Source organism: Ictalurus furcatus, chromosome 7 (assembly GCF_023375685.1).
Source record: "Ictalurus furcatus strain D&B chromosome 7, Billie_1.0, whole genome shotgun sequence".
Classification (NCBI taxonomy): Eukaryota; Metazoa; Chordata; class Actinopteri; order Siluriformes; family Ictaluridae; genus Ictalurus; species Ictalurus furcatus.
The window spans coordinates 9,129,146-9,140,658 of record NC_071261.1 but is presented as its reverse complement, the minus strand read 5'-3'; the positions used below and the strand labels follow the sequence as shown (position 1 = coordinate 9,140,658).

The 11,513-nt window shown below is 38.9% G+C and overlaps 1 protein-coding gene across 1 annotated transcript; it reads left to right on the top strand.

The window, feature by feature from the left end:
- The first annotated feature begins 168 nt into the window (after positions 1-168).
- Positions 169-11,388, top strand: LOC128610663 (zinc transporter ZIP12-like). Its single transcript, XM_053630081.1, has 10 exons — positions 169-1,531; positions 2,870-3,202; positions 3,401-3,572; positions 5,320-5,492; positions 6,234-6,386; positions 7,957-8,037; positions 8,161-8,233; positions 8,311-8,469; positions 10,655-10,842; positions 10,940-11,388. The coding sequence occupies exons 1-10, from the start codon at positions 1,238-1,240 to the stop codon at positions 11,066-11,068; spliced, it is 1,755 nt and encodes a 584-aa protein (XP_053486056.1). The 5' UTR covers positions 169-1,237; the 3' UTR covers positions 11,069-11,388.
- The last annotated feature ends 125 nt before the right edge of the window (positions 11,389-11,513 follow it).

Below are 11,513 nucleotides of genomic sequence, written 5' to 3'. Positions count from 1 at the left end.
GTGCAGATTGTACAGACTATGGCCTGTGCTGGTCCTTCTCAATGGCCTGAGTAACTGGATACCAGTGACAAAAAGTCAGGAAGCCTTGCGAAGGGAAGATGTGGGTACACTGGTCAGTGACCTTTTCAGGATTGTCAAGTGTCCAGAAAAGCAGCAGCTCTGTGAGAAGGTATGAAGAAGAGGTCTTTAACCAATCCACCTCAAAATGAATCTAAGACTATTTCCTGCTCAACACATAGTCACTAAACACAGTGATTAGATTGAACAAGGTTGTGCATGGCTAAAACACAAAACCGGGTTCATTTCATTCATTATAGTAACAAAAATGCTCATGAATTCAACCCCACTGACAGAAGAAATGCATTCTGTACTTTTAAGCAGTGTTTATGTAAAAATAAAAATAAAAAGGGTGAACATTTCTTTTCATGATGTGATAAGATAAAATTATTAAGAACACCTTTCGAATAATACACCTCTAATAAAACAAACAGGTCAGGTTCTAAATGATTTAAACTATTTTCCCTCCATACTTTGAATTATGCCCCATTATTGCTTGTTAATTTCTTTATTTTCATCACTAGTTTACAGCCAGCTCCTTAGAGCAGTACTCTCACTAGATCCTTTAAGCCATAGAAAGAGATTATTAAGTGCGATGTGAACAGAGCTTTCCTCATTGCAGCTTTAACCTTAATGTCAACAGGAGACCTTTCTTTTTCAAGAATCCTTCCACTTTTGTAATTTGGACTTTGTGGTTTCTCTTTTAATAAAAGGACCTCATGGGAATGGCAAGTGAATGGCACTGAAGTGGTTTATTCTGTGTTAGTGTGTTTGTATGTGTGTTATTAGGAAATACAAAGCCTGTTCCCTAAGTACAAAGAGCTGCTTAACGTCATGAGGTCTTTGAGTGTATGTGTGTGTGTGTGTGTGTGTGTGTGTGTGTGTGTGTGTGTGTGTGAAGAAAGAAAAAAGGGTCCTCTGTTTTTTCTAAAATGTTCCCTTGTCTTGCTTTTCTTAAACAAACTTGGATACACAATACACACAACATACAATCACAAAATACAATAGATATTTGTGCTTATTACACCGGTGAAACAATATAATATCCTAGATTAAACCAGCCTGACTTATAACAACATAATCTCTCTATTTGCACAATTATTGCACAGCGTCACCTTTCTAACAGTTTGTGTTTATTATTTCCTATGCTTCTTATTAGTGTCTTCCTCAAGACTGGTTAATGTCAGCCCTGGAAGATGATGGGAATGACTACATCAGTGAGAACACCTACCTTAAGATATCCACCATGCTCCTCTATTATATCATCAACATGAGACAGATTTGTTCCCCTGATGTCTCATCTTTGTCACTCTCCTCCTTCTTTTCACCCTTATATCATGATTTCTCATATTGTCTTCGAGCTCTGACTTCACTCCACTCATCGGAAGATGGACATTTTCTCTCGACCAATGAGACAGAAAGCATCCTGCGACTCATTAACCAACACTACCAACCTGCTTCAAAACACACACAGGTTACTGGTCTTCCATATTAAAGGATTCATATCATGATTTTAAATTTTTCCTTGTGTTTGGGTGTGTGATGTATCTGTTTGTGCACGTATAAGATCTGCAAAGTCACAAAGCTCATAGATTCCCCCAAAGGGATTTATTTGATCTAACAGAGAACGCTGCTCCAGACCCGCCCAAAATGCGTTGGTCGAAGTCTAGATTTACTTCCATAATTTGTCTACGTCACAGCGTGCACTATTAGCGTAATCCCACCCAAAGGCGGCCACGAACAAAGAAGGCGGGGCTTTAGTGAATTGTTTGTAGCCGTGTCGTGGAAACGCTGTGTTTTGGTGCGAAAGCAAAAACCCTTTGTTTAGCCTTCCGAATAAAGACGAAATTAGGAATCGGTGGTTTCTGTTTATTTATAACGTTGTTCCTGAGCAGTACAACTCAAACGTTTGCTTGTGCACAGCACATTTTATGGAGGACAGCTTCCTGAACCTGGGCATAATACATCTTTACTTTATGTAGTAAAGTACTTTATGTAGTTTGCACATCTGCACCTAAATAGATTAGAAAGGTATATCACATGAGTACCTACGTACACACAGAAGCTGTGTACATAGCATGGTATTGCACTTGACAATGCATGGTTTATAACATTTTTATAACATCGTATCTGAAACGTAAGCGCACTACAAAGTAAAAACTTACCGCTGTGAAATGTTCTGCTGAAGTCGTGTTTGCAAAGTTGCTTTCGCTTTTCAGAATCAGACTCAGGCTCGAACTGATACGGTAAAACCGATGCAACGTTGCCTAATAGCTTAGAATTGCTTTAGAAGCCTTGGTTGGCACTTAGCCAAGCGGCGTTACATTTCCCCCTCAGACTTGAGGCTTTTGGCCAATCACAATGCAACGGGTCAGCTGGCCAATCAGAGCACTCTGGGCTTTTTTCGGAAGGAGTTGCTTTGGAGAAATCAGAGCATTTCAGGCAGCCTGGGAATAGAACTACTGCAATAATGTACATTATTTGACAAAATAATGTGTTTTTTGAACATTAAAGCATGTTAACCTGTTTTATTACACCCAATAAACAAAATAATTAACATTTTAAAAATGCTTAAAAATCATTATATGACTTTACCTGTCTGTGACACTCAAACACAATCAAGTGAATTTCAAGAAAACTGTTTTTTTTTCTTTTCTCAGAATAAGAAAGATTTTGTAATTCTTGCTCACAGTTATCACACGCATACAGTAATACAGATGATGAGTATTCCTTTCACATGTGTGTAGAGCTGAGCACTGCAATCTACAAAGAAGTTTTAATACTTGTATGTACTGTATATATGTGCTGTCAGTGTATCGATGCTGCACACCTGATGGAGGAAGTGGGCGTGACTGACAGCAGGGGTGTTGAGGCATCCTCTGTTCCTCTATTGGCTGCGGCACTTGTCCATCACTTGCGCCAGGGCCACTGTGTAAGGAGACGTAACCTCCCCTCGCCTGCTTTCTTCACCGATTACATCTTCCAGTCTCTCAACCGAACCAGTGATCTCCATGTCCTGGGTAATTACAAACACCAAGTTCACGCCTACAAAAACGCTGTGTGTATATGCATAGAGGACAGATGTTACTTACTGTTTATTCAGATCTGCAACATCTGTTACATCAAATTGGTGTTGGTGGAGCTAGTAAATCACAGAACAGGACAATAAGGAGTAGAACAGGACCATCCCCCACAGACTGGACACAGGTACGGTCATTTCAAACACATTAAATACAAGTGAAGAAGTTCAGCGTGCTGAATGCAGGTTTGCTGCACAGTTACAAACTGATTTTGTACACCTGTACAGTGTTGTCTGAATCTTGAATTTCATATCCTTATATAGATGTGCTTTTCAGCTAGCCAGCTGCTGGATATCTTTGTCCTGGATCCTTTCTCGCCAATCTCCAGAGATCACTTCAGGAACATATGTCCTGCAATCATTCAACAGCTGCTGGGTGATGCCTGTAACCCTACACAATCAATAGCTAGGAAAGCAACACCAAGTGACCTTGAGAGTAAGACTCAATACTTATTACTAACTTATTGCTTTGAGTCTGTGTTTTTGTTTTAATGTCATTTAGGTATTTCTGTTCTGAAGGATCTATGATCATTCTGTGCAGGAATTTGTAGCACATAACTTTCACTTCAGTATTTAATAGTTCGAGTTTGCATCACATATTACTACTTGAAAAAACATAACTCATTTTTTATCATTTATTTGAGAAAAAAAATAGAATTCCAATAAGTTAAAATGAAATGTAGCTGTATTTTGCAACAAGACAACAAATTAAAACATGTGGACAAACAAACAAACAAACAAAAACTAATTAAATAAAGAAAGCCAAATTTAGACATCTTGGACTGTTACGAAGCGTAGACGGAGACAAGCGCGGGCGAGCGGAGAGATGACGTGAGATTGAACACAAAACGAGAATCGAATCGGGACAGAGCAGGTAAGTTATGTATCAGGGGTGTAGGCAAAATTGTAGTGAGAGATGAGCGTTAAGTCGAGCACCAGGGAAAACACTTCTATGAAAATCGGCTTGGTAAACAAACAAGACGAGGCTGCTGAGCGGTTACTTCGCAAGCGGCTAATGCTAGGGAGGCCCTTATATAACCTTAGGTGTTTGCAGGTGTTCGTAATTAGAACTCCGGCGAACTCGAGCGCGGGTATGACTGGGAAGTGTAGTCCTCCTCCGCCATGTCCCTGGGCGGCACTACACGTTGTGAGCTGCCGCGCCGATTTCGCCGTGTTGTAACATGGACTCTGAACTTGATTTGAAGTAGAATGTATATATGGCAGACTTATAAGAGAGATCCTAGGATGTCAGAATGAACTGGCGGGCAAATATTATCCCTGAAAGGATTTAAAAGGTGTTCATCCATCCATCCATCCTCTATACCGCTTATCCTTTTCAGGGTCACGGGGAAACCTGGAGCGTATCCCAGGGAGCATGGGGCACAAGGCGGGGTACACCCTGGACAGGGTGCCAATCCATTGCAGGGCACAATCACATACACATTCACGCACCCATTCATACACTACAGACACTTTAGACACACCAATCAGCCTACCATGCATATCTTTGGACTGGGGGAGGAAACCGGAGTACCCGAAGGAAACCCCAGCAGCACAGGGAGAACATGCAAACTCCGCACACACAGGGCCACGGTACATGGGAATCGAACCCCCGACCCTGGAGGTGTGAGGTGAACGTGCTAACCACTAAGCCACCGTGCGCCCGTTAAAAGCTGTTCAGAAGATAAAGAATTAAATTAAAATAAAAAAGAAAAAAAATACATTAAAAATTATTAAAGAATATTTAGAAAAAGGAAAAGAAATCCAAATGTTTGAAGAGATATACTGTATTTTTGACCTGACTATTTTTGCTAATGAAGGAACGTCTATGAAACTTAACTTGGTAACTATCTCCTGACTTAAAATACGGCGTCTCGTCAAGGACATGCAAACTTTCACACTTAAAATGTGCACTGTACAAAATAGATTCGATGTTTGAACCAGATTTCCTTTCAAATGTAAATTGTATGTTAAGTCAATGTAAAACCAATTATTATGCTATCTGAACATCGAGTATTGACAAGGATAATTTTAAGAAACAAATTAAATAATAAAAAATAAACATTAATTAATAAAAAATTGTAGAGAACAAAATGCAGTATAGAATCAGTCAGCATAATACACACTACAGTACATATTTCTCTCCGCATGTATTTGTATAACTCTATATCTCTCTTCAATAGAGTATGGCTACAGTTCAGTTGCTGTGTTGCTGATCACAGTGGGTTCGATGTTGGGGATTTGCCTGATTCTCTTTAGCTCCTGTCAGAAGACTTACAATCTCATCCTACAGCTGTTTGTTGGGCTTGCTGTGGGCACACTGTCAGGAGATGCACTGCTTCATCTGATACCACAGGTAGCAACCTAACTATAAATTATAAACTTTAGAGCAGACCATTTTTACTTGACTCCATAAAGCACTCTATACTACCTAATCAAAATATTTTCAATATATTAGTACTCCTGGTGTGTGTGTGTGGGTGTGTGTGTGTGTGTGTGTGAACAACTCCATGATCTGTATTTAATTCAGGTATTACAGGGAAAAAAACATGATTTAAAATAATCCATATAATCATATTAATTAGTATATGTATAGTATAATTTATATATATATATATATATATATATATATATATATATATATATATATATATATATATATATATATATATATATGGCCCATAATGGTAATTCTTACTCTAATATGTTGGAATGAAGTTATAATAATTTTTGTGTTACACAAAATCTACCAACTAATCACTGAATGCATTTTTAAAAAAAAGTTTTGAGTATTTTATTAGCTAAAACAAACAGCCCAATATTTAAATTGATAGTGTAATGATTTCTAGTTTGTAGAATTCAGGATTAAGTTTCTAGCTATGCCTCTTGTCACCAATGTCTAAAGATACTTAATAATGCAATTGGCTATACTCTTGTTGGATAGACAGAAAGACATGGATCATCCCTCTTCTTCAATTTCAACCATACTGTATGCTAGCCAATCTGTGTGTCATCCAGGATTCATAAACAGGGCTGAGAAGCTAGCAGTATCTTCTATGTTTTATGTTTTTGTCCATATTTTCCAACTAATTTGGAGATCCTTGGCCTTCATGATGACAGCCAGCATGATGACTCTAACCTCATGGAACCAAAAGCATACCTGTGGAAGATCATGGGCATAATTGCTGGGATCTACGGCTTTTTTCTTATTGAGAGAATCTTCTCATTTGTAATGTCATCTCATGGGCATGTAAGTTATTCCAAAAGTCCACTGTTTCAAAAGTAATTTAAAAAGAAAGTTAGGTGTTCCACCTTTGCTGCTTTAATAGCCTTCGCAATTCTGGGAAAGCTTTCCACTTGATTTTGGTTGGGCACTGATGTCGGGCCAGGAATGCCTTTTCCACAGCCATCATTCAAATTCATCCCCAAGGTGTTCAGTGGGGCTGAGGCCAGGGCTCTGTGCAGGCCAAAATTCTTCCACACCAACCTTGGCACACCTTGTCTTAATAGATTGCAGTTTGTGCTGATGGGGGCATTATCAGGCTGGAACAGGTTTGGGCCCCTTAGTACCAGTGAAAGGAAATCCTAAAGCTACAGCATGCAAAGACATTCTAAACTATTGTGAGCTTTCAAGTTTGTGGCAAAAGTTTGGGGAAGGAAAACATCTGGCTGAGATCAGGTGCCCACATACTTTTGGCCATTTAGTGCATAAATAAAATCTTACACATCTATAAATCAATTTTTAAATAGTCAACTAATGCATCTTCATATAAAAGATGTTGTAACCTCATTACCTAATTCTGCTAGTTATCTAGGAAGCTATTCAAATAGCACACTACCTACTTAGCAACCAGCTAGTTAGAAAGCCAATATGACATAAAGGTGAAATCTTCTTGCCAAGAACAAGTAATTCCCCCATTGATACTCTTCCTCTTGTTCCACAGTTGGCCACTTGTGTGATATAAGAGATGCAAAATTAATTAGGGCTAGAGTTCTCCATGCGACATTGTTGTGACATTAGTAGTACATATATACAATGGCGGAAATAAGTATTGGACATTTTTTTTCAGCAAATATATTTCCAATGAGGTTATTCACATAAAACGAAAAGCCTTTTTATAGACCATCAATTTACTAACCCAGCTGATATTAATTTGCACAGATAGGGGGTGTAATTACTTACGGATTTCAGCTGGCTCCTTGCCTTACCTTGCCTTGGAGAACTGCTTTTTCTTAACGTGTTCAGTTCTTTTTTCCTGTGTCATTCCACTTTATTACACATAACTTTATTTATGGACTTTAATGCTGTGAATTCTTTATTTTTCCAGATTTCTTGAGTTAATACTGATGTCTGGTGAAAAAATTATGTGAATAGCTTCATTGAAAATATATTTACTGAAAAAAATTAATGCTGACGCGTTCAATACTTATTTATTATCTCGGGACTCTTCCTTCATTGCTGCACTGCATCATTTCTGGTTTAAGTTCTAGTAAATATAAAAATACTCACAAATATGAAGCAACGTAACGCTGAGGAACCGATGATAATCCTGGCATGCTGTTTAATATACCGCATACTACAAGGGTAGCAATTAGTATAGAGCAAATACAGCTGCATTATCCAGTATACAAGTAGCTTGTGTAATCTCTATGTTCTCCTTGAAACAGTGCCATCCAGTGACTAGAATTTATACTGCCTTCTTCTTTTTACTAGTTGTGCACCTCACGTGTGCATTTGTTTGTATGTAGTATACAGTATGTTCATGCGAATGTATCCAGTATGCATATCTCAGTATGCAATGCTATGTTTTCTCTCACAGAGTCACTCACATGGTTTGTCTGTAGAGTTGAGCTGTAATGGAGAAGGCCAGAAAGTAAAATCAGTGTCTACCATGCAACTGGTCAGTGTGTACTATGTGTTCCTATGGAGCTGGAATATGTTTGTGGGATATTATTTCAGAGATGTGAGTAAATAATTAGTGGCACAGTGTACACCTAAGTGAACCTGTTAAATTTGTGTGCAGAGAACTTTAGAGGAGACAGAGTGTTCAGAAATGCAACCAACGGAGCCCAGCATCGACCCTGCTCAGCAACAGAGTAAGTGTATTGTATGTCATCATCATCATCATCATCTTTACAGACTAATTTCATTTTGTTGTCCCCATTTTCACCAGAACGAGGCATTCCACTGCTGGCTGTAATGGTGATAGTGGGCGACAGCCTCCATAATTTTGCAGATGGTTTGGTGGTGGGAGCAGCTTTCTCCAATTCAGTCGAAACTGGCATGGCAACAACAGTAGCTATCCTGTGCCATGAGATTCCCCATGAAATGGGTGAGTTGAACTTTGAGGTGAAACTTGATCTAAAGACCTCCATTTTTTTTTTACTTTAAATTAACACAATTTATAAGCAATTAGTGACATTTCCTTCCTCGCTTTAATGTCTCTCACAATAAATATCTTAAACCTTCTATTACTCAGTCAGCTTACACTACAACTAAATTGTCCTCTCTTGAAGAAATTGGAAATATGAAAGAAAAAAAAAAAATTCTTCAAACTGTCAGCTCGGGTGGTCCTGGTGAGGAAGAAGGATGGCAGTTGGTGGTTCTATGTCGACAATTGTTGCCTCAATGCTGTCCCAAATGCGGTCTCTTATCTGCTTCCCCATATTAATGATACATTGGACAGGATTGCCAGCTCCACATGGTTCAGCTCACTATACTTGTACATGGAGGTTATTGGCAGGTGCCACTTGCTCCAGAGGCCAGAGAGAAGATGGCATTTACTCTCGGAATGGGGTTGGAATATGGTTGTGGCAATTCTGGGTGATGTCGTTCGGGGTATGCAGTGCACCGGCCACCTTCAAATGGCTGATGGAGCACGTGATGGCAGGCCTGCTAAAGGAGCAGTGCATCGTGTATCTGGATGACCTGTTAGTGCGCCTGTTACGGCACTAGTCAGACTAATGAGACCATGCCCCACGGAAGTCCAGGCGGCCTCCTACTTGCTTAAGGAACTATTAGCTGGATATTGGGGACTGTGTTGGTTGACCCTTGATGGGTGGGTGGCTATGTGGCATTCCATGCCAGAGCCTTAGAGTTGGGGAGGGCTGTGTATATGTGGTGTGTGCTTATTTTGCATAGCTTTTCCCCCACAAAGTTCTTTTCTGTGTTTTTGTTTGTTTCATAGCTATAATTGTTGTTTATTGTTGCTGTTGTTGTTCCAGGGGTTATTGTTGTTGTTGGGAGTGGGTGAATCTGTTGCCCTTTTTACTTTTGTGTGTGTGTGTGTGTGTCTACCCTCACTTTGATTCCCTGTCTTTGATATGACCTCTCTCCTGATTTTCCCCATACAGTTAAAAGAACTGTAAGAGTGAGTAACCAATAAAAGATTGGTTCATTTAATATCTGTTGATATTTGATCAGAGTCCATGATGCCATGTATCCTAACAAAATGTCCAGGTCCTCTGGCAGAAAAACAGAGCCAAAACATTAAAGATCCACCACCATATTTAACCGTGGGCATGAGGTACTTTTCCATATGGCTACCTCTCTGTGTGTGACAAAACCACCTCTGGTGTTTATTGCCAAAAAGCTCTATTTTGGTTTCATCTGACCATAGAACCCGATCCCATTTGAAGTTCCAGTAGTGTCTGGCAAACTGAAGACCCTCGAGTTTGTTTTTGGATGAGAGTAGAGGCTTTTTTCCTGAAACCCTTCCAAACAACTTGTGGTGATGTAGGTGACTTCAGATTGTAGTTTTGGAGACTTTCTGACCCCAAGACGCAATTAACTTCTGCAATTCTCCAGCTGTGATCCTTGGAGATTTTTTGGCCACTCGAACCGTCCTCTTCACAGTACATTGAGACGATACAGACACGCGTCCAATTCCAGGTTGATTCATAACATTTCCAATTGACTGATTTTGTGAAGCTCAACAACCTTTTGCCGCACATCACAGCTAAATTCCTTGTCCTTGCCCATTGTTATGAATGACTAAAGGAATTTGGCCTGTGTGTTACCTCATGTTTATACCCCTGTGAAACAGGAAGTCATGGTTGAACAATTTCCTGTGCCTAGTCACCCAAGTGTACTAAAAAAATTAAATATAATAATATAATAATAATAATGTATAATAATATACTAAATAAGTATATTCAATGGGAATACACTTCAAATATATTTTATTCAAACGAATTCATAGGGGTGCCAATAATTGTGGCACACCTATATTTAACAAAAATATTTTGGATAAACCTGTGTTGTGTTTGCAATTGTTTGATATCCATGAGAACAAAGTATTTTTGTGAATTTTTTTTTAACAAAAGATAATTAAAAAGGTTAAACGATAAAGACCATTTTTTTTATCACAGCGTTCTTTGCTCATATTTACCAAGGGTGCCACTATTAGTGGAAGGCACTGTATATATCAAGAACCAGCATCGTAGGCTAGAGGACTACAATCTAAAATTATTCACCCTAACACCACTAACGAAGGCAGGAATGCTGTGTCTCTGTAGGTGATTTTGCAGTGCTGCTGAGTTCTGGTCTGTCAGTGAGGCGTGCTGTACTCATGAACTTTGTCAGCGCACTCACAGCCTTCATGGGGCTCTACATCAGCCTCTTTGTCTCCTCAGAAATGGAAGTTCAACAGTGGATCTTTACCGTCACAGCTGGGATATTTCTCTATCTGTCACTGGTGGAGATGGTAAGTCTGGTAAGATGTTAAAAAATAATCAATATTCTGAAAATATTCACATTTATCATTCAAGCCCTTTCTCTCTTTCTCTGTGTTTTTCCTCTAGATGCCAGAAATGAGTAGAGTTCACTCTCCACATCCATTTCTTATGTTTATTCTGCAGAATATTGGCCTACTGGTGGGCTGGGCATGTTTATTACTTCTAGCACTCTTTGAACACAAACTCACTTTTTAATACACACTTCCATGCACATTTTATAAGAGAGCATCATAGAATATAATGTTGTTTCGTTCAGAGTTTTTTTTTTTTTTTTTAATGAAATGTCTTAACCCCAACTAAAAACTGCTGAAAACAAATGTACAGTTAAGTAGTGTTATTTTCCACAATCCTAGTCTGGAACTTTCAAACTGCACATGTTTTGATATTTTACCTATTGTGATGCACCAAATTCAAACTAATAAAGAATGTGTAACTGTACGTCAGTGTGGAGTTGAGTCAAATATATTAGAGGCGGGAATCTAAAATACACCATCCAGGGGTAATGACACACCACACTGCACGTTCTGCAGATAAACTAACTAAACTTTATTTTTTCTAAACCCAAAATATTGAACTAATTGCACGTACTGTATAGAATTTAGGGCTGCACGATGAATGGAATATCGATCGCGATTACGAT

Coding starts and splice junctions, on each gene's coding strand:
- LOC128610663 (XM_053630081.1), top strand. CDS start 1,238: ATGTCAGCCCTGGAAGATGATGGGAATGACTACATCAGTGAGAACACC. Junction 3,203..3,400: donor AATTGGTGTTGGTGGAGCTA/GTAAATCACAGA, acceptor ATCCTTATATAG/ATGTGCTTTTCAGCTAGCCA. Junction 8,038..8,160: donor CAGTGTCTACCATGCAACTG/GTCAGTGTGTAC, acceptor ATTTGTGTGCAG/AGAACTTTAGAGGAGACAGA.